Below are 20,829 nucleotides of genomic sequence, written 5' to 3'. Positions count from 1 at the left end.
GAACATTTAATCTGCTTGAGTACAGCATGTAATTATCTGTAATTAATTCAGTCCTCAGTTGCAGACAACAGTTTCTAGACTCATGGTGTTGAAAGATGTTACCTTTAAAAAGTTCCTCTAAAGTTTAGCATTCTAAATCTGTCAACATGATTTATATGAAGACTTCAGAGTAAATAAAATAAATAAATAAATAAATAAAGTAAGAAGCTGGGAGATGCTGGACTGTGTGTTTGCGGAGTTAACAGTTTAGAGCTTTTAAGCCAAATAATAAAGGCAGGGAACAGGAGAAATGTAACTGACGCAGATTCTAGACTTCCTTCCAACTGGGGTGATTAAAAACAAAAAGCATGTTTTTGTTCTTTTCCTAAAATAGCTAACAAGTAATCAAATGCAAAAATAATCAGTTTCCTCACCGACATGTGGGACAAAGCACTGTTATTGTACAGTGAAATAAAATAAAATAATAATAATAATAATAATAATAATAATAATAATAATAATAATAATAATAATAATAAAAAGGTTGACTAGGAAAAGACCTTTGAGATGTATTCTTAATCTCATTCTTAATTCATAATACTAACCCTGCAATCCACTGTACTCAGAACTAAAAATAAAATAATAACAATAAATAAATAAATAAAATACCCAACAGTAGAACAGTCATTTAACTCAGAATTCCAAGAGTCAGGATCCTGGGTAACTCAGGGAAGCTTTCTTAGGTAATATTTCTCTTTAATAAACAATGTTTCAACACCGTGAGTCTTCTAAGTAGATACTGTTGTGTGCGACAACAATAAAATAAGTATAAGATCATTAAACCTATTTAAATCTATTTTTAGTCATTCTAATCATTTCTATACAGAAACAAAAGGCTGAATAATCTTATGTTTGATGTATAGTAATCTATATTTACTTTAATATTATTTAATCATTTATTATAAAGAAAAATAAGATCAATTTGCTCATATAGAAGACATTTTCACCTGTTAAGATATCATTTTATTGGCATTTTTACTGGCATATTGTTGCTGGATGAGTAGAAAGATCGGGTAGGCTCATGGCTAGGTTTGGTTTAATTATTGTTTGTTACCTATCCAATTTTAAATGTACAGTACATATTAGTCCTATTTTGAAATAGTACTAAAGATATTTCACTTCTCATCCAACTAGCGAACGGCACTGAAAAAAAAATATTAAATCTATTTCAATACATTTTTACTGATTTCAAGCTTTGAAATTTCTAATTCTACTGGCAGACAATTTTGCTTCTTTCTAGAAATTATAGACTGCCAATAGAAGAAGACTATTTCAAGCTTTAAATCAGTACAAAATGTGTAGAAATAGGTTTAATAATCTTGTAATGTGTTTATTCTAATCTTATAATAGTAAATACTAACTCAGTCGTAACATAGTTTCACTAAGTAAGATGTAATTTTTTGCAGAAGAAATTAGTACAGTACACACACACACACACACACACACACACACACACACACACACACACACACACACAAACACACACACACACGCACACACACACACACACACATATACACAAAGATCTGGATGACATAACTGGATTACCAGTCCAATTAAGATCGTTTAATGAGTAAAGAAAGGTGGAAAGCTGACGTTAAGGACCAGTGCAGAAGGACAGTATAGTCTACATCAGCTCACCTGAGCTGCTGGAGCAGACGTCTCCTGTGAGCAGCTCCACAAGCAGACTTGAATAAAGATTCACTCAAATAGCTCAGGCCACCCGGGAGAAGGAGTGAGCGAGTGAAGTGCAGAGAAGTGAGGGAGCGGACAATGACAGAAGGAGGGGAAGATGACTGCTGGTAGTCAGGGTGTTTAAGCTCATCTGCTTGGAGAGGAATGGCAGGGGAGAAGCGTGAGGTCACAGCTAACAGAATTAGACCAGTTCAGATGGAGCCGCATTAGACCACAAATCCTCCAGATGGCTACGACAGATCCGCGCAAGTGGAGCAGATTTATGGCTGTGGCATTGTGTTTTCTTTCTTCCTTTAAACAAGAATTAAGTAACCAGATGCATATATTTCATATTTAAATGTCCATAACACTATCATAAAAAAACAGATATATTCTCCATTTCATTTCTAATCTAACACAGATTGTGCTAAAAACGACCGATGTGTTGAGCTCCACATGCTGACGTTTCTGTACAAGTGTTTAAAGTTAAAAGTGAGGAGATGGGTTATCACCTGTCTGAAATAAAACAATATAAAATAAAATAGAAAAATTATCTGCCAATAGAACAAGGCTCATTTACAGAGATGCTGAGTGGATCTTTGCAATCAATCAATTAATCAACAAACAAATAGCTAAATGAATAATAACCAATTAAACAAACAAACAAATAAATAAAATATATATACAAAAATGTCTCTGAAAAAGATTTTTTTCTGAAAGAAAATGGCGGTTTAATGTTTTTGTTGTTGTTGTTGTTGTTATTTGTAATAATCCTAAAGCTAAGAAGAGAGTAGAATTGATGAAGGCTATTAAATGAAAAAGATGTTCAGCATTACAGTGGAAATGTCCTGGATGTCTTCTAATCTTTACAGAGTTTTTCCCTGATCTGTCCCCTCTCTACTTCAACAAGTCTCATGAAGGTAAACAAAGAGGTTGCTCACTGACATAGGTCACTTCATGAAGGTGTTTATGTTTGCAGGGCCGCCGGTGCCTCACCCCACAGTACGCATCAGTGAGAGAGCAGCCCACATAACCAAGTCCACCATTTTCTTCAAGTTCAACTGTAGCTGGTTCAGCGACACCAACGGGGCCATTCGTTACTTTGCCATTGTTGTAGCCGAGGCTGACGGTACGTCTACTCTGAAAACCCATACATGAGCTACTCTAATGAACATGAAAAAGCGTTTGTGTTTTAACTCGCATGAATGTTACAACAATGAACTTTGTGAAATACAAGTGTTACAGATTACACAACTGTGTTATTGTATTTCCTATCACACCCATCATCGAACAGATGTGTGTGTCAGTCAACATATTGATGAGATCTTTTTTTGGCTTTTTTTAAAATACATTTTACCATAATAGTGGTACAGTATTTTAAAAAAACATCTTGGATCAGTGGGTTACTACTAATGGTTGTATATATGAGTGGACATCGTAACAGGGATTTAAAAGTGAAGCCAAAATGCCTCTGAGGTCCTCTAGTGGCTGGCTGCAGTACAATTTTTAACTCCGCCCATTCCCATGTTAGTGAACAGAAGAACGAGGCAAACATATATTTTAAGTTATATCTCCACAAATAATTTTCAGGAATAGTGTTCCTTACAATAAATGCATTTTACAGAAGTGATATTTTTATATATGATAAATAAAAGCTCACGGTTGATGATATTGACAGTTAAGTCTAATGAACGCACACATACTCTCCATCACACACCTGAAGCTCTGTAACAAAGCCATGTCCTGTTATGCTGTAAGTTATTTGGCGTTTTTCAGTTACGTTGTTCATTTTGATGTAAGCTGCAGCTCAAACCATCATGAGTGAACAAAGTGATGACATGCACCAAGCCAGCTAACACTAGCTCAATTTCATGATTTATTGAGACCTTAGCGAACACTGAGAGTAGATGGGTAAGGTTAGCCAGTCTCTCTTTTTCAAACACACTGCACTGACAGGATGAGGAGAAAAGAGCTCAAATAATAGTTTGAGTTGAGTGTAAATGTTGACTGTTCTTTACCAGTATATTATCAGATGGTACATTACATTAGCTATTTATACTTACATTGCTTGGATTTGCATGATGGATTTGTCAGTGTCGGCTAGCAAATGGTAGCTCGGTCAGTTATGAATTAAAGTTTTGAATTCTTTTCCTGACAATGGTGAAATCAATTCATTTGTGGAAATTATACGACTACAGTTTTGAATTTTACATATTAATGAATAATTCTGTTCTTACCACTTTGAGTTAGTGTTTGATGTACCATCTTAAGTTGCACTTCTGGTAATAACTCTCAATGTGCATGATCCTGGGAATAAACAGGGGCGTGTCCATGACTAATATGGGCAGGTGGAAAGCCGACGCACTGTCTGACCATCTGTATCTGCTGGCAGACTTTGGCTTTAACTTTGACCCACTGCACAGATTCTGTTTAGATGCAGACTCAACAGCAATTTAACCAAAAAAAGGCTTCAAGACCACACAATTGGAGTAAATGTTGCCACTCGTATATACAGTCATTGGTTATTCAGTCTGTACAGGATTTCACTAAGTTCTTTTTTTTGATTGTTGTGGCCAAAAATGCTTGATTCCACTCTGGCTTTTTTGCGATGCAACTTGCTGAGTTTTTTTAAAATGTAAAAGTAATTGAATTCGTGAAATTGCAATTGCACATAATTGTGTTCGTAGTGATGTTTGTTGGTAAATGAGACCTTTTTGCTGTACTCATGTTTGACGCATGTGAGTCGAAGATGACTTTGACTGAATGCGTGTTATGAGGATGTTCCATGACATGTCTTGGCCCAAATCTGTGGAAAATCTGTGGTAATTTAGATAAATTGCAAGCTAATCAGAATATCGCAGAGTTTGCTTGATTTTGCGTTAATTTCTGAGATCGCAAAATTGCAAAATCCTGAAGGGACTGGTTACTACTAAGAGAAGATGGAATTTAGGATATAAAAATGTGCAAACCACATACAGTATTGTCTATAAACTCAAACACATGGTAATTCACAGGTGCGGAGCCTGTGTTGCCAGAACACAGGCATCCTCTGCCCTCTTACCTGGACTACAAGCACAACAGCTCAGTATTGGCTTACCAGACCAACTACTTTCAGAGTCTGTGTGGAGATGAGACGGATTTGGCCAACCGGGTGTTTGAGATCAACCTCGGGGCCGAGATGGACCGTCTGGGAGGAGCTTGTGAGCAAGACATGGAGCACAAACAGCAGGGGAGCTATTTCTGTGATGGACCCTTAAAATCCAGAACAGCCTATAGGTAATGTGAATTTCAGTTAATGCAGGAAGAATTAGTCATAGTAAGTGCCTTAAACATCAGCGCCATTATTCAAAGTAAATACTTTAATAAAATATTGAACAACAAGGAGGAGGTTTTGACATCCATCACAACTTTATTTCCGGAATAACTGAATGTACACTTTTTAACCCATTTGGTAAAACTGAAATGATGTTCTTACTGTCTTTAAAAAAAAAATAAAAAAAAAGTTTATTTCTGCAGTATTTAGACTATCATTACTTGATTAGACCAAGAAAGTTTAGTCAGAAATGCTCGAGACCATGCTGCATCAGTCAGCATCACCATGTTAGATAGGAAGAGCAACACTTAATGGAAATCCTCACTAAAAATCTGGGTAATAGTGTAGAGTGGTTTTAAGTTTTTTAAATTGTAAATATTTCTCAAAACAGCCACCGTACAGTATACGAGCATATACACCATACAGGAATGAGTTAAAAGTGTTAAAATGAGCGGCATGGTTTGTTCCAGGCTCAGTGTTCGAGCCTTCACTCAGCTCTTTGATGATGACAAGAGGGAGATGTCTCATCCTTTGTTCAGTGACACATACCTCTCACTCCCGATCTGGACACAAGCAGGTGAGGCACGAATACACGCCACTGCTTCCTGTACTCATGTCATTGCTGCAGAACTATAAGGAATGCTTTTGGTCTTCCAATCAGAGCCGCTGGGAGGACTCGTCGAGGGCATCAGCGCTGGCCTGTTTCTCATTGGGATGATGATCGTTGTAACTGCCTTACTGATCTACAGGCAGAGGATCCGCAAAGTGTGAGTGTGTGCACTCAAACACCCCCCCCCCCCCCCCCCCCCCCCCCAAACACACACACACATCCATTTCTTGCTTAAAGGCAGTCCATTAGTGGTGGTTAATGAGGGGACTAATGTTAAAGGGGAACAGGAAAGCTGGGCATCTGGAACACACAGCTAATTAAATGAAGAAGTGATGAAGAACGAGAGATCCATCTCCTGCTCCCTAATTTAATTTGCCTAATAGGTTGCTCTAACATGATAATTATTCAGCAAGTACCCACTGGACAGGTTTTCAGCTGTGCTGACATACAGTCAAGTTCAAAAGTTTGCATCGCCTTGATTTCTGAGTATAAAAAATCAATACATATATTTACTACAATTTTACAGATGCAAGATTCTACAGAACGTTATGGTTTTCCAGTACAGCATTACGGCAATTCAGTCAGCAGTTATGTTTAATAGCAAGCTCAACCTTTTGGCTTCACGTTGGTGTGCTCTAGTTTATTCATTTTTATGGATGTGAATTGTGTCTAACGCTGCACTGAAAGCCTGTTTACTGAGTAAAGTTTTATTTAAGGTCGTGAATTTGGAATTTCAAAACATGAAACTTGGCAACCCTCTCCATAAACTTCCAACAAGGTGTTCTCCATCCATCCATCTATCCATCCATCCATTTTCCATACCGCTTATCCTACACAGAGTCGTGGGGAACCTGGAGCCTATCCCAGGGGACTCGGGGTACAAGGCAGGGGACACGCTGGACAAGGTGCCAACTCATTGTCGGGCAAAATCACACACACACATTCACACATTACGTACAATATGGAAATGCCAGTCAGCCTTCAACGCATGTCTTTGGGCTTGGGGAGGAAACCAGAGTATCCGGAGGAAACCCTTGAAGCACGGGGAGAACATGCAAACTCTGTGCTCATCCTGGCAGGATTCGAACCCTTAACACTTTGTAAAACAAAACTAAACAACAACAACGACAAAAACAAATACTCGGTCTGTTTTTCATCTCCATATTCATTTAGAAAGCATCGTACACCTGTACATCATTATAAATATATTTACAGTATATACTGTATATTGATACAGTATCTTAACTTTTTTGTTACTTTTGCAATAAACATTGCTTCATTAGTGAAAGGATTTTGCTGTATTTTTTTTTACATTTCTGTGTGTGTGTGTGTGTGTGTGTGTGTGTGTGTGTGTGTGTGTGTGTGTGTGTGTGTGTGTGTGTGTGTGTGTAGAGCGGTGCAGGAAAGCCCTCTGGTGAGGATGAATATGTGGAAGGAGGTGCCCACCTCAGGGATGTACACAGGGGTCAGGAGGTATGAGGGTTTTTTTGTTTGTTTGTTTTGTTTTCTTTCACTTTTTTTATGAAACTAATGCCTTATAGATGTTAATAAGTAGCTCTATACAGTCATTATCATTTTAATATTTTCTCATAAATACAGCAACGTCTTGTTATAAATGAAGAGGATACAGTTATATGCTGAATCATGCGTCAGTAATTCAGAAGTCTTAGGGAGCAAATCTAATGTCTTTATTACTGGCAGCCTCTGAAGTTAACTTGATATATTGACCTCTGAGGCAAGGTAAAAAAAAAAAAAAAAAAAAAAAAAAAAAAACTCTTCAGCTTTCTGGCCAGCATTTAATTTGATCAGGGAATGGATGATTTGACAGTTACGACTGACCTGGGGTTCTAAATACTGTGTTCTTTAAGAAAATACTTCCCCTCAGCATGAGGAGAAATATTGATATGTGAGTGGGGCCAAAAGTGCACTTCTGAAGTGGTGACTGTGCAAAGAGTGTGGTATCACAGTGAACATCACCCTGTTTGAATGCTGTATTTCCACACCTAACTTTATTGTTTCAAATGCATCAATAGATACAAGGCACTCTGGAAAAACAAAACAAAAAAACAAAAAAAACACTGTAAATGTGAATGTGTTTATGTACATGGTTCAGTTAACCAATCAACATGTAAGGTGTCTGCTTTCTAATAGTCAAAATGTTCGCCACAAGTTTATCCACACATTTATGTAAAAAATAAATAAATAATAAATGGCTGACATTATCTATATGCCATGATGGATCAATGAAATCATGGTGTTCAAGCCATTTCAGCTTATTATTGTGAAAAATCGTAGATTGATCTGATTCCTTGTACACTTTAGGCTCAGGGGGAAAAAAGAGTGCAAGTGAGACAGAAAGAGTATGAGAGAGATTGAGAGAGAGAGAGAGAGAGAGAGAGAGAGAGAGAGAGAGAGAGAGAGGGAGATGCATCACCTGTCCAAGTCAAACTCAGGCTATGTTTACACACAGGTCATCCCTGTCAGTGCGAGCGCTTACTGCTGGGCCTGATATAAATAAATTATTGAAAGTGCTTACACTGGGGTTTGAGTCGATGTCTGATGAACACAGACAGCTTGTGAGATTAATTTGGGCAGTAGAGTGAAAGAAGCTGGAATAAGCGAGCAATTTAATCACACTTTCTTCTCCTCCTTTATTGCAGCAACCGCCGCCTATCCAGGTAAGCATTTTCCTCCTCATTAATATGCAAGAACATCTGAAAATGTAGATGATTTTTTTTTTTAAAACAGATCGTGTCTGCGTGTGTTTTATTAGCCCCATCAAAGCAGCTCACTTTGAAGCTCATCTCAGTAAACTTCAAGCAGACTCCAATTACCTCCTCTCGGAGGAGTTCGAGGTAAGACAGACTTGAATTGGTTTTAGTGTCTACTGACACTGACAATAGCTGCACCTTTGAGCACAAAAACATTATGGTCTGTTTACTCGTAGCTTTGCACAGATGCCACTTTGTCTCTCGTTCTTTCCAACAGGATCTCAAGGATGTGGGACGGAATCAGGCTTTGGATGCTGCGCGTTTACCCGAGAACCGATGCAAGAACCGATACAACAATATACTGCCATGTAAGTCGCCACCGTAAACAGAACCATACAGTGTCTTATCAAAATTAGGGTGTGAACATGTTAGGGTGTTATGTACAGGTATGTCCATATGTCCACAACTGATACTCACCTTCCTAGACTGACTAAGAGTCACATTTTCCTTTGTAGATGACGCGACCCGTGTGAAGCTCTCATGCTTAGAGGACGACCTATGCTCTGACTACATCAATGCCAGCTTCATCCCCGTGAGTCAGCTCACCTTTACAAAACACCACTATAGCTGTTGATAGGTTTTCAGGTATCAAGGCTTTCTATTCACACTTTGTGCTCACTACATAGGGTGTAACATAACGGTGTTCTAGTGCACTATATGCCCAAGGGAATGCTTTTTGAGATTCACAGAAAAAGAGTGATTCCAATAAATGCCTGTTGGACAGTGTTAACGACTTATGTGTAATATCAGGGCTTGTCATTGTTATAAATAAAGTATGCCATGACTCACGTGCATTCCTTGCAAACTTTGCACCAGGAATAATCAGTAACCAAAACAAAACTTCTGTCCAATTGAGTTCAATTTAATTTAACGGTGGACATTTTCACAGATCAGCTTTACATGAATCTGGATATGGATTTAGATTTAGATCCCTAATGAGCAAGCCAGAGGTGATGATGGCACGGAAAAACTTCCTGAGACAGCAAAAGGAAGAAACCTCGACAGGAGCCAGGGTTGAAAGGAAACCCATCCCCTTCTGGGTGACACCGGATAGTGCGATTATACTGTAAATCATTACTCTTCCACAACTCTATACTATAAAGATGAACAGTACTAAGTGTGTGGGTTGAAAGAATCCTCAATAAGAGGAGTTTTTAAGCTTTGATATATTATCCAAATTAAGTTAAGCACTGAATAATGACTGAGACTTGAACGTAGACTGTTTTCAGTAAAAGTGCAATCTTTAGGCTATTCAATTCGATCTGTCCGCAGCAGTCTTAAGAGTAGGGTTTTATACGCAAACAGCACTCTCAAGGAAAAACCGATTGTATTATTAGTCTGTGTGGTAGGTTACTTATGTTGCGTTATGGTACGACTTGTAATTCCTCAGCTACAACCGGTAAACACCACCAAAAGCTCCCCCTTCAACTTGAAATTTCAACAAATCTTATCGACTACCAGTTCCTTCCCCGTTTACAGAGTGACATCAAATCAACATGGCTGCTCACACTGTGAACAGTGTGAAGTTCCCCTTCTCTATTCTAACTAATGTAAATGAGTTTATAGGAATACTCCCTACTGAAAAAAAAAATAAACTATAGAAACGCTCACAGAATTTGTAATGTTTTTAATGGTTAGCTGATGGTTTGTAATGGTATTTGTAATGGAAACCATTCTTCTGTGATGGTTTCTATTATGTTTTTTTTTTTTTTTTTTTGCCCAGCAGGGTTAGCTTTAGATCAGTTAATATAGACAAAGTGCTAGGTTAAATGTATAACATTGACCATATCATGGTTTTGAGAAGGTAATCATCAACATTAGCGTTATCACGAACGTTAGCGGGCTAGCTTGTTGCTAAGCAACTCGATATTGTCTGCTGTTGTTTCTGTGCTGCAATTTCAGTCCATAATGTTGCTTGAATGTTTGATGTCCACTATAATAGAACAGAACCTATAGACACTCAGGCCTGTAACTGTAAAAGTGTGGTTAAAGGAGCTTTTTACGAGCTTTATACGCTCTGACAGAACAAACAAAAGACACATTTACATGCACCGAGTTGAGAAACTATGTGATTACAAATTGCATGGCACACTCATGGCATTAAAAGAACACAACAGCATGATTAATAAGGTTAAAATCTGTATGCAAACCTGGCTGGTTGTCATGGATATCCCACATTATTTAAATATGTCATTCCATTGTATATAGTACTGAACTTGTCCATATTACAGACATCTGACCCACATGTGAACAACAGAACATGCATTACACTTAATGTAGCCTATTCTAGACCCAGTTTATTCTCTGATAACTTGTATATTATTATTATTACTATTTATTTATTGAACATCAGTAATGATGTGAAACCGATCTTTTGGTCTGTTTACCAGGGCAATAATTTCAGGCGAGAGTACATCGCCACGCAGGGGCCACTCCCAGGCACCAAGGATGATTTCTGGCGCATGGTGTGGGAGCAAAATGTGCACAACGTCGTCATGGTGACGCAGTGCGTTGAGAAGGGCAGGGTGAGTAGCAGAGAGAAAGGCATCACTGGTGCCATAGAAACATATCAACACACACACACACACACACACACACACACACACACACACACACACACACACACACAAAATAAATAGAAAAAAATCCCACAGGAAAGCAGAGTGGGGGAGACAGCCAGGGGATATTAGTGACTGATCATTATCATGAGCAGTTAGGGAAAATAGAGCTGGTGATTATGGAGTCAGATGGATTATTTGGAAAGATACAGAACAGATGCATGTTTCTGACGTGTGTGTGTGTGTGTGTGTGTGTGTGTGTGTGTGTGTGTGTGTGTGTGTGTGTGTGTGTGATTCAGGTGAAGTGTGATCAGTACTGGCCTTTGGACAGGGAGCCGTTGTACTACGGTGACCTCGTGGTCCACATGCTCTCCGAGTCCGTCCTAGCAGAATGGACAATCCGCGAGTTCAAGATATTCTGCGTGAGTGCAAGACTGACTGGCACTGGATTGTCTATGCATATACGATTTACACACATTTTATTTCCCTCACAATATTTACAAATGACCATGGATAGATTTATAAAATGCAGAACAACATGAACCAAGCCATTGATGTTTGAATATTCAGTTATGCATCTTAAAACCTATTATTCAGTAAATACAATATTTATATGAGAATATTTATAATTCAGAATATGCAGTTATGTTACTATCCCTTGGCCACTTTAACAGAAACACCTGGACACCTGCTCATTTATACAATTATCCAGTCAGCCAGTCATGTGACAGCAGCGCAAGGCTGTGCAGTCTGAGATGCTTTTCTGCTCACCACTGATGTAAAGAGTCGTTATTTGGGTTACCTGTCAGCTCAAAACAGTTTGGCCATTCTCCGCTGACCTCTCTCATGAGCAAGGCATTCCCACCCACACGCAGTCCCGTACAGGATTTCGCACAGGTTTAAAAAAATTAATTAATTTAAAAAATATGATTATTGTCGCAAAAAAATGCTTGATTTTGCATTTGATGTTTGTTGGTAAATTAAACCTTTTAGCTGTACTCATATTCGACACACATGAATTGAAGAGAGCTTTGGCTGAATGTGTGTTATGATTATGTCACATGACGTGTCTTCGCCCAAATCTGTGGAACATCTGCAACGCTTCCTTGATTTCGTGTTCAATTCTGCGATCGCAAAATCCTGGAGTGACTCCACAGAACTTCTGCTCACCGGATGATTTTTGGGTTTTTTTTGCATCGTTCTGTGTAAAATCGACAGACTTTTAGTAAAGTAAAGTTCTCTTAATAAAGTTTCTGAAACACTCAAACCAGCCACCACCATCTGACTCCAACAACCATGTCACGGTCAAAGTCACAGAGATAACAACTGTACCTTAGCTGTAAGGTTTTCTGTATGTTTTAGGAACTGTTACCATGGTACCTCGTATGTTCAGGTATCTGTCAGGTTTTCTGTGTGTTTGAAAAATGTTTCTGAACAATGTCTCTGCAACATTTTAAGAGCATTAACTCAAACGTTTGCATAATGTACGTTTTTGTGTAAGCAATGCTTTAAGAACAAGTAAACCATGATTACATCACATATACTGTAGGAAGATTGTAACCTTTGTACAACCTGTAGAATGCATTACTGAATGCTCTGATAACATTAGCTGGATAGGTCACCAGTTATTTCTCTAGAATTGCTACTGTAATAAATTCAATTAGATCTTTTTTTTTAGGTTATCATTAATCCTACTGAGTGTGTGTGTGTGTGTGTGTGTTTGTGTGTGTGTGTGTGGATAGATAACCTTAATGTGTCATTTGATTAAGAAGTTCTGGCCTGTCCACATCAGTGCATGATTCTTTGTGTTATTTTTAGGAAGGCCAGTTGAGTTATCCGAGAATTGTACGTCACTTCCATTACACGGTGTGGCCGGATCACGGCGTGCCTGAGACCACCCAGTCGCTCGTTCAGTTCGTGAGAACTGTGAGAGATTACATCGACAGGGCGTCAGGCTCGGGCCCTACAGTGGTCCACTGCAGGTACAGGGAAACCTCACTAATTCATTTCATACACACCTTATTACTACTAAATATCTGTGTGACGGACCTCATATGGTAATTTTCATTTTGACATGTTCCGTGTTTTTCTGAACTGAAATAGCTTTCTCTTAGTAAAGTTATGCAAGGAATAACACATGAAAATATTTTTTATACAAAAATAAGCCACTTTGGATGGTTTATGTATAAACACACGGTCTGGAGTGTGTTATTCCGCTTATACCTCAGCGATTTGCCAGCAATTACAGTGTTTAATTTATTAAGAAATGACACATCACACATTTTAACGCTTACAGTTAAGATTCAATGTTGTAGACAGTCCGAGAGACAAGTGAGTTCTTTATAGCTGTGAAAAACAGTTGTTGTCGTACCCCCGCATCTTAAAAAAATGCAGATTATCACTTTTACCTCTGTCCTGAAGACTGTGCAAAGCACCATGGCTGTTGCAAAGAGCTGACACCTTAGACTCCTTCCATAAATATTAAATAAACGTCTCCTAAAAATGAATAAATTCACCAACATCAATGTTTTTCTTTATCAAACAACGCTTTTTTTTTTTTTGTAACGAAATCCATTTATTTTCAATCTTAGATGATGTGGAGCGCCTGTTGTAGATATCCTTGTGTACGACCCGTTACTATAGAAACAATTGTGATTTAGAACGAGTCCACTTGTTAAAAGAGAGAGAGAGAGAGAGAGAGAGAGAAATCGAGGGAGAGACAATAATAGAGAATATTACATTTAAAGATCCATTGAAAGATGATTGCTTACCACTACATTTGTAACCTAAACTAATAACGGAAAAACAACATTACTGCCCAATTGTAAAGACGTTTATAATGAGAAATGAGTTCTCATTTTAATTATCAGCATCATCCACATTAGTCTCTCACATTTAAATGACTTATCTCTGTCCACTTTTATTGAATTTCCTCTTATTAATGTGCTTTCTTATAGGTCGTTTAAACATTTTAAATCTTCGTTACAGTGTGTATCACTGTTTTGGTGATGATGATGTGAGAGTAGTGTGTGTGTGTGTGTGTGTGTGTGTGTGTGTGTGTGTGTGGAAATCACACTTAGCTAGAAGATTTCTAGCTTTGGCAGAAGATAAGGTTAGACAGTATAGTAACACGACCAAAAATATTTCCATGTCGTTTTTATTTAAATACTGTATAATGACACTTTTTCCCCTAACATTTTATTGAAGTAGAGATGTCCGTGCAGATTAATGGCAGAAAAACTCGACCTGATTTTGCTTAGTCACTCTGAATTACAGTCAATGAACATACACGTGCACTTCCAAAAAGGGTCAACTATAACAATTATATTAATATCTAATAAGCTGTTGTATTAAGAAACTCAAGTAGTGCAATAGTGTATGCGCTATGTGCGTACGTATGTGTAAGAGGCAGAAGAAAATGAGTGAGAGACAGATAGAGAGAGAGAGAGAGAGAGAGAGAGAGAGAGAGAGAGAGAGAGAGAGAGAGAGAGAGAGTGGAATTCGCATTGAAACACCTCCACACTTTCATATCCAGAGGTCATGACACAGGGGGGAGTGTGCTTCTGTGTCTTCCTCTGCAATGGGAGCTAATGTTATTGGATTTTGATCTTGGTGCGATTTACTTCATTACATTCTTCCCCTTTTATTAGTTTTCCTCTCTGCCCACGTTGCACGCAGCTCCTCCTTCTGTGCTACGCTAATGAAAATTGACACATGGCCACGGACGACAGATTAACCTGCTACACAGCACAAATCACTTTTGCATTTGAAAACCGTTGGTATTATTGGTGTATATGTTGATTATTATATTTATATGATTAATATAATTATATGTTGATTAGCCATCAGTCAGTCACTGAGTACCAGATGACCGCAAATCATGTTCAGTACCTATGAAGTGAAAGAGGGACCAACGCATTGGTCTCAATTAGTGAAGATAGATACCAAGATGGATTCTTTGACAAAGCTACTGTAGTCATATGCATATTTTACACTTATTCCCAACTTTAAACTGTCAGAAGTGGGAAAAGGTAATCTATCAAATTTTGCACATTGACCGTTAGGGGTTACGGCAAGCTCTTCAATCACGCTGCTCTAATTGCATTAGTTCCCTCAGTTACGCGAGGCCTGGTGCCGTATCTGCAGAAGATGATGGATCGTTGATGGCAGCGGGATTCGGATGGCTCGGTATATAAATCAATTTCTTAGCAATTGAGCATTATTTGAATTAGATTAAAATGGGAGTGAAATAAGGACCGGGATGAAGGAATAAAGTTCGGGAGCTAGAGTGTGAAATAACTCTAATAAATGGGTTAAGCTTTCGTTCTATGACGCTCTACGTCCCAACGATGCCACAAACATCCGTGGCTAAGTGGGAAGGATGGTGTATTCTTTCTCTCCCTATCAATCATGGTGACACTAGCCAATCGTGGTAGAGCACCATGAGAAAAAAAAAATATTTCAATGTCATTGTTATTTAAATATGCTGAGACTTTTTCCTTAAAGTTGGTGTCTGTGAGCTCATGTATGCAGAAGAGGGCGGATAGCCCTTTTCTCTGAGTGTGTTACGCTGCCCTGTGATGCAGCATGAGCAGCAGTTTGAAAGGATGTGTTTGTCTGACGTCATGTGTCTTGGAGGAAACATCACCTTCCTCGACAGATAGTTGTTGTATGATGTGGACAGCTGGCTAGTGGGTGGGAATTGGCAGGTGACCAAATTAGGAAGAAAATCCACAAAAATAATCAAAGTCACGTTGTTGGCCTTGTGCGTTTAATTAATCCAAAAAAGCAGCTTGTTCCGAACTTTTTTGGGGGGACAGGAAAGGGAAACCCTTTGTTGTAGGGTTCAGCATAGAACTTTTAAGTGGACAAACCAAAGAAACCTTTAACTGTGTGACTTGAAACCCTATGCTGCATTCGACTAAAGGTTGCAACTCATAATTTCTGACCACCAATTAGGAAAAACCAAAGATAACGCCCCATTAACTCTCATTAACTAAACAAGTTATACTGTATATACAAGTATTTGCTTTAGATCAGTCAACACACAGACATATTCTCTTGTTAAATCTATAACACTGACTATACAGTTATTCTTCATAACTACATATCTTTTCTGTTTGTTTGACTGTATTTACTGAATAATATGATTTGTGCTTATAGATAATGAAAACTCACTGTTCCTGTTCCTCCTCAGTGCTGGTGTGGGCCGTACAGGCACTTTCATCGTGCTCGATCGTGCTTTACAGCAGCTGGACAACCGCAGCACAGTCGATATTTACGGCTGTGTGTTCGACCTGCGGCTGCACCGCTCGCACATGGTTCAAACCGAGGTGAGTCTCCTGAGAGCTTTAGCCATCACTTAAACCAATGACCTGGCAGCACATGCCCCCCAAACCAGCAATGTAAAATCAGTGCTCATAAAAATGTCTTGTCCCTGCAGAGCCAGTATGTGTACCTCCATCAGTGTGTGCGTGATGTTCTGAGAGCCAGGAAGCTTCACTGTGAACAGGAGAACCCACTTTACCCCATTTATGAAAACTTTAACCCTGGCTACTATAGAGGTGAGTTACTTTGTGCTGAGTTTTGTCTCTTTCAGATCTCAAATTTGACTAAACCCAGAGTAGTTTGAACAGTTAGACCATTGGAGCAGATTTATATTTATATAATCAAACTCTCAGTTTAAGTCTATTATACAGTTTATTTTAGACAAACAAATTTACACCAAACAAGAAGTCAGCCATTTTGGATTTTGTGCATTTTTAAATACTCATCCTATGAGATTCATCAGATTAAAACCAAATTTAGTCAGCATTATGTCACAATGTCCTGGATGATAAATTGCAAAGGGATTTCTCATATCTTAAATAGTGTTCCCATGGAGAGGCAAGTGATTAACATATTGGGTTGAAACGATTCGTACCAAATTTGGTCAGCATGATTTCAAAATATCCGTGATGCAAGATTTTGAGGGAACTTTTGATATCTTAAATGACCTTGCGATGGCAGGGTGGCAAATTCCTTTGTGATGCCGTTCAAACGGGAAGTGTGGCATAATTTCACTGTAGATCATGCAGTGAAATGTTTTCAGCAATCAGATTGTTGTCTACATCCAACAGATACTTAACACCTTCAACCAATTCTATTGTACGCCATGTCATGTGGCTCAAAGGTGACATGTACAGTATGTTCAGTGACATTATATAAGAACATCTACATGCACTTGTTCATAAAACTGGCATTGCTGCACCCTTGGTGCTTGGGCCCATCACTCGCTATTATTATTATTATTATTATTATTATTATTATTATTATTATTATTATTATTATTATTATTAATTACACCACTAGCGTCAAAGATGGTCATCATTATTTGAGTAGAAAGCAATATATATTAGGATAATAGGATCTACATTCAAATAAATACTCAAAGGAGGTCTTACAGCTATTTCTTTGTATATTTTTGCACATCAGAAAACTTCAGCACCGAAACTTGATTAAGGGAAGAGATTACATGATCGAAACGAGTGTCAGAAATGAATGATGTGATGTAGTGTGATTTATTTATTTTTTAAAATGTCTGTCCTGCACTTTTATCTTATATTGCATTTATTGATTAATCTGCTCAGAGAAGTCATGTATATCGTAATAATCATGTTACATTCATTTCCTCAGATTTTGTGTACACTGGACATTGAGGACTGCGGACCTCTTGACAAATCACAGGAGAAGGAATTGCTTCTCGACATTACGTCTAACTTTAATAACTGGTGCACTTCACTGCAAAAAAATGATAGCAAGTGAAAATATCTTTAATATAGGCACATGCTTTTAGATGTGTTCACTCATTTTAAGCTTTGAATTTTCTTATTCGATTGGCAGACATTTCTGATACAGTACTTTCTAGAAATAAATGCTTAAATTAGAAAAAAAAATCTGCAAATATCTTGATGCTTGAAATTGGGAAAATACGTTTAGAAACAAGTTTAATAATCTTACATTTGTTTTTTTTGTCATCTTAATAACAAATACTAGATACATTTGACTGTATTCAAGATATTTTACTAAGATGCCATTTTTTGCAGTGCACAGGGATATAGCATTTATTTTTATACAACCTCTTCAAGACATATTTAAAATGTTAACATTGGCTGTTTATGGATATTTATGTATTTTATCAATTTTATCCTTTTGTTAATATAAGCACTGAGTCTTCCTATAATTATTTTTCATATTATTATCTATTATTTTTACAGTCAAATTGTTTTATTGGAAATTGAATTTGCCTTAATGCTTTAATGTGAAGCAGACTGAACTGAATTTCACAGTTGATCTGATTGGTGATTGGGAATCAGTAAATGACCAAATTGGGAGAAAATGGGGTGAAAATGTTTAAAACGCAAAATAGTAATCTTTCTCAATAAGGCTACACATGTATAGCCTTAGCCCTGCCCCTAACAACCACATATGAACAGCACTGGTGAGAAAAGCACTGCTTGCTGTCACACTGCCTCCAAAAAGGTTAAAGGTCTGTGTGAGTGAGATTATGACAGCTGAATCCAGAAAGCCATCAAATCTGCTGTGGATTTACAGGGAAAGACCCTGAAGCCGTGCGGGTTTCAGAACACGTAGCTCCATCCAGCTTTTCTGTGTGTATTCTCTCACACACCTTTGCATATTGCTATATTTTCTTCCAATCCGTGGAATTATAACTAGAACGGATGTTATAAATGCTATAAAATGGCTTCCTCCCATTTCTCTCACCAACGTTGCATTTATCATGGCACATTTTATCAGACAAAAACACGTATGAGAACTTACTTTGAGCACAGTTTCATGCATATTCATTATATTTTGGTATAAACACTATTTAGTTAGCAAGGAAATTGTGTTCACTCGTGACCTCTAAAAGAGCTGGCTTGAGTTTATGTTGATTCGAGTGCTTTTATTTTTCTGACTCATCAGAGGCACCAATACAGAAAACGCAATGAGTTCAAATAGACAAGAAGTTTCTGCCCCAATCTAACATATCCCGTCAAACATCAGCCTAATCTAACCTGACCCTGATTTTCTGACATTGATTTAGATCTGTATGGTAAAGTCTAAGCTCAAGATGAAAGCACTTAGATTAAGTGATTGATTAGATTTGAATAAGTCTAAATAAGCACTTTTTTCCCTGTGGACCTCAAAACTGTGACATGAAATAATGTGTTCAAAATCACTGCATTGCCAAAGAACCATTATCTTAGCAAGTAAAAATATCTTAAATATAGTCCAATCTATCTAGTTTTTAGTATGATAAGATTAGAACAAATCAAACATAAGATCATTGAACATATTTCTAGATATTTGTTGCTGATTTCAAGCTCGATATGAGTAATAATGACTTGAAATAGGTTTAATGAGCTTATACTTGATTTATTATATGTTTATTTATGTTATGATTCAAAATATTACAGCATATTCAAAATATTCAAGACATTTCTGTGTATTTACTGTTCACTGGCTACTTTACTATTAACATAAAGTTCAAACTCCATTTTAAATGCTGTTGGGTTGCAACTACCTCACAGAGCAGACAGGTATTTTGTCATTTTAAAAACAAATGAGATTAAATAACTAATAATTATTGCTAATTAAATGGTATTTGAGTGGTATTTTTTTTGTTAAAAACCCAAACAAACATGCATCACACCGCTAAGTTGTTATTTTCCAATAACAGCACATCCTGATATGTTTTATTTCTGTATTTCAATTTGCTAGCAATTATTAAAACATTGTATTCATCCAAAAAAACAAAAAAACAAAAAAAAAAAACATATTTTATATCCGTTTAAAGTTACCTTTAATGTTGTGGACCATCCATGGAGCAAGTTCTCTTTTTAAAAAATTCAGATTGGATTATGATATGAAAGTTTTTACTTTTCCCATAGTTACAGGGATAAAACTAAAGGTTTGAGTGTTGAAGAAGCAAGCAGTGTGAATCATGCTGTTTATAAACGTGGTCCATCTGAAATGTCAGTTTCTGTCATAGAGGAGGAGATTTATTGCTGTTTTTAGAAATCCTTTCAATGTAGCCTCTTTAACAAACCATGTATAAGCTGTGTATGTTGAACTACCTTCTTTAGTGTATGCAATAATACTGAGGATATATTATATTATTTTTATTACTCAGATTTTGATGATCTGGGAAAAAGTATTTGCCCCATGTTGATTTCTTCTGTTTTTGTGTATATCTCATAATAAAAAATATTAAGTTTCAAACGAAATACATCATAAAACCAGCAACCTGAGTAAACACACAATACAGTTTTTTTGTTTGTTTTTTTTAAGCAAAAAAAGTTGTCCAACCATTGTGAAAAACTAATTGCGCCGTTAAGCACAAAATCTGGTTGTGCCACCTTTAGCAGCAATAAATGAAACCAAACGCTTCTGATAACTGGAGATCAGTCTTTCACTTTCTTCTAGGACTAGGATTTGCTCCTATGCTTTGAATCATTGTGGCTTAGTGGTTAGCACGTTCGCCTCCCACCTCCAGGGTCGGGGGTTCAATTCCCACCATGGCCCTGTGTGTGCGGAGTTTGCATGTTCACCCCGTGCTGCGGGGGTTTCCTCCGGGTACTCCGGTTTCCTCTCCCAGTCCAAAGACATGCATGGTAGGCTGATTGCGTGTCTAAAGTGTCAGTAGTGTGTGAATTGTATCTGATTGTGCCCTGCGATGGATTGGCACCCTGTCCAGGGTGTATCCCGCCTTGTGCCCGATGCTCCCTGGGATAGGCTCCAGGTTCCCCGTGACCCTGAGAATAAGTGGATAAGCGGTATAGAAGATGGATAGATGGATGGATGTTCAGGCCCTGAAGCAGC

At 37.7% G+C, this 20,829-nt stretch overlaps 1 protein-coding gene across 1 annotated transcript in view; it reads left to right on the top strand.

Moving 5' to 3' along the window:
• ptprb (protein tyrosine phosphatase receptor type b) overlaps window positions 1–20,404 on the top strand; it is a 50,594-nt gene extending 30,190 nt beyond the window's left edge. Inside the window, exons 17-31 of the mRNA XM_017494810.3 lie at window positions 2,693–2,842; window positions 4,728–4,989; window positions 5,497–5,603; window positions 5,688–5,793; window positions 7,029–7,109; window positions 8,297–8,314; window positions 8,410–8,491; window positions 8,625–8,715; window positions 8,863–8,939; window positions 10,798–10,932; window positions 11,265–11,387; window positions 12,784–12,947; window positions 16,163–16,298; window positions 16,409–16,529; window positions 17,641–20,404. Of these exons, the coding sequence (XP_017350299.1) occupies window positions 2,693–2,842; window positions 4,728–4,989; window positions 5,497–5,603; window positions 5,688–5,793; window positions 7,029–7,109; window positions 8,297–8,314; window positions 8,410–8,491; window positions 8,625–8,715; window positions 8,863–8,939; window positions 10,798–10,932; window positions 11,265–11,387; window positions 12,784–12,947; window positions 16,163–16,298; window positions 16,409–16,529; window positions 17,641–17,663 (1,676 nt within the window). The 3' untranslated portion in view covers window positions 17,664–20,404. The remainder of the gene's footprint in view (window positions 1–2,692; window positions 2,843–4,727; window positions 4,990–5,496; window positions 5,604–5,687; window positions 5,794–7,028; window positions 7,110–8,296; window positions 8,315–8,409; window positions 8,492–8,624; window positions 8,716–8,862; window positions 8,940–10,797; window positions 10,933–11,264; window positions 11,388–12,783; window positions 12,948–16,162; window positions 16,299–16,408; window positions 16,530–17,640) is intronic.
• The last annotated feature ends 425 nt before the right edge of the window (window positions 20,405–20,829 follow it).

The sequence above is a fragment of the Ictalurus punctatus genome, chromosome 19, assembly GCF_001660625.3.
Source record: "Ictalurus punctatus breed USDA103 chromosome 19, Coco_2.0, whole genome shotgun sequence".
Classification (NCBI taxonomy): Eukaryota; Metazoa; Chordata; class Actinopteri; order Siluriformes; family Ictaluridae; genus Ictalurus; species Ictalurus punctatus.
Note: the sequence above shows the minus strand (reverse complement) of the source record. Positions and strands in the feature narration are given on the sequence as shown.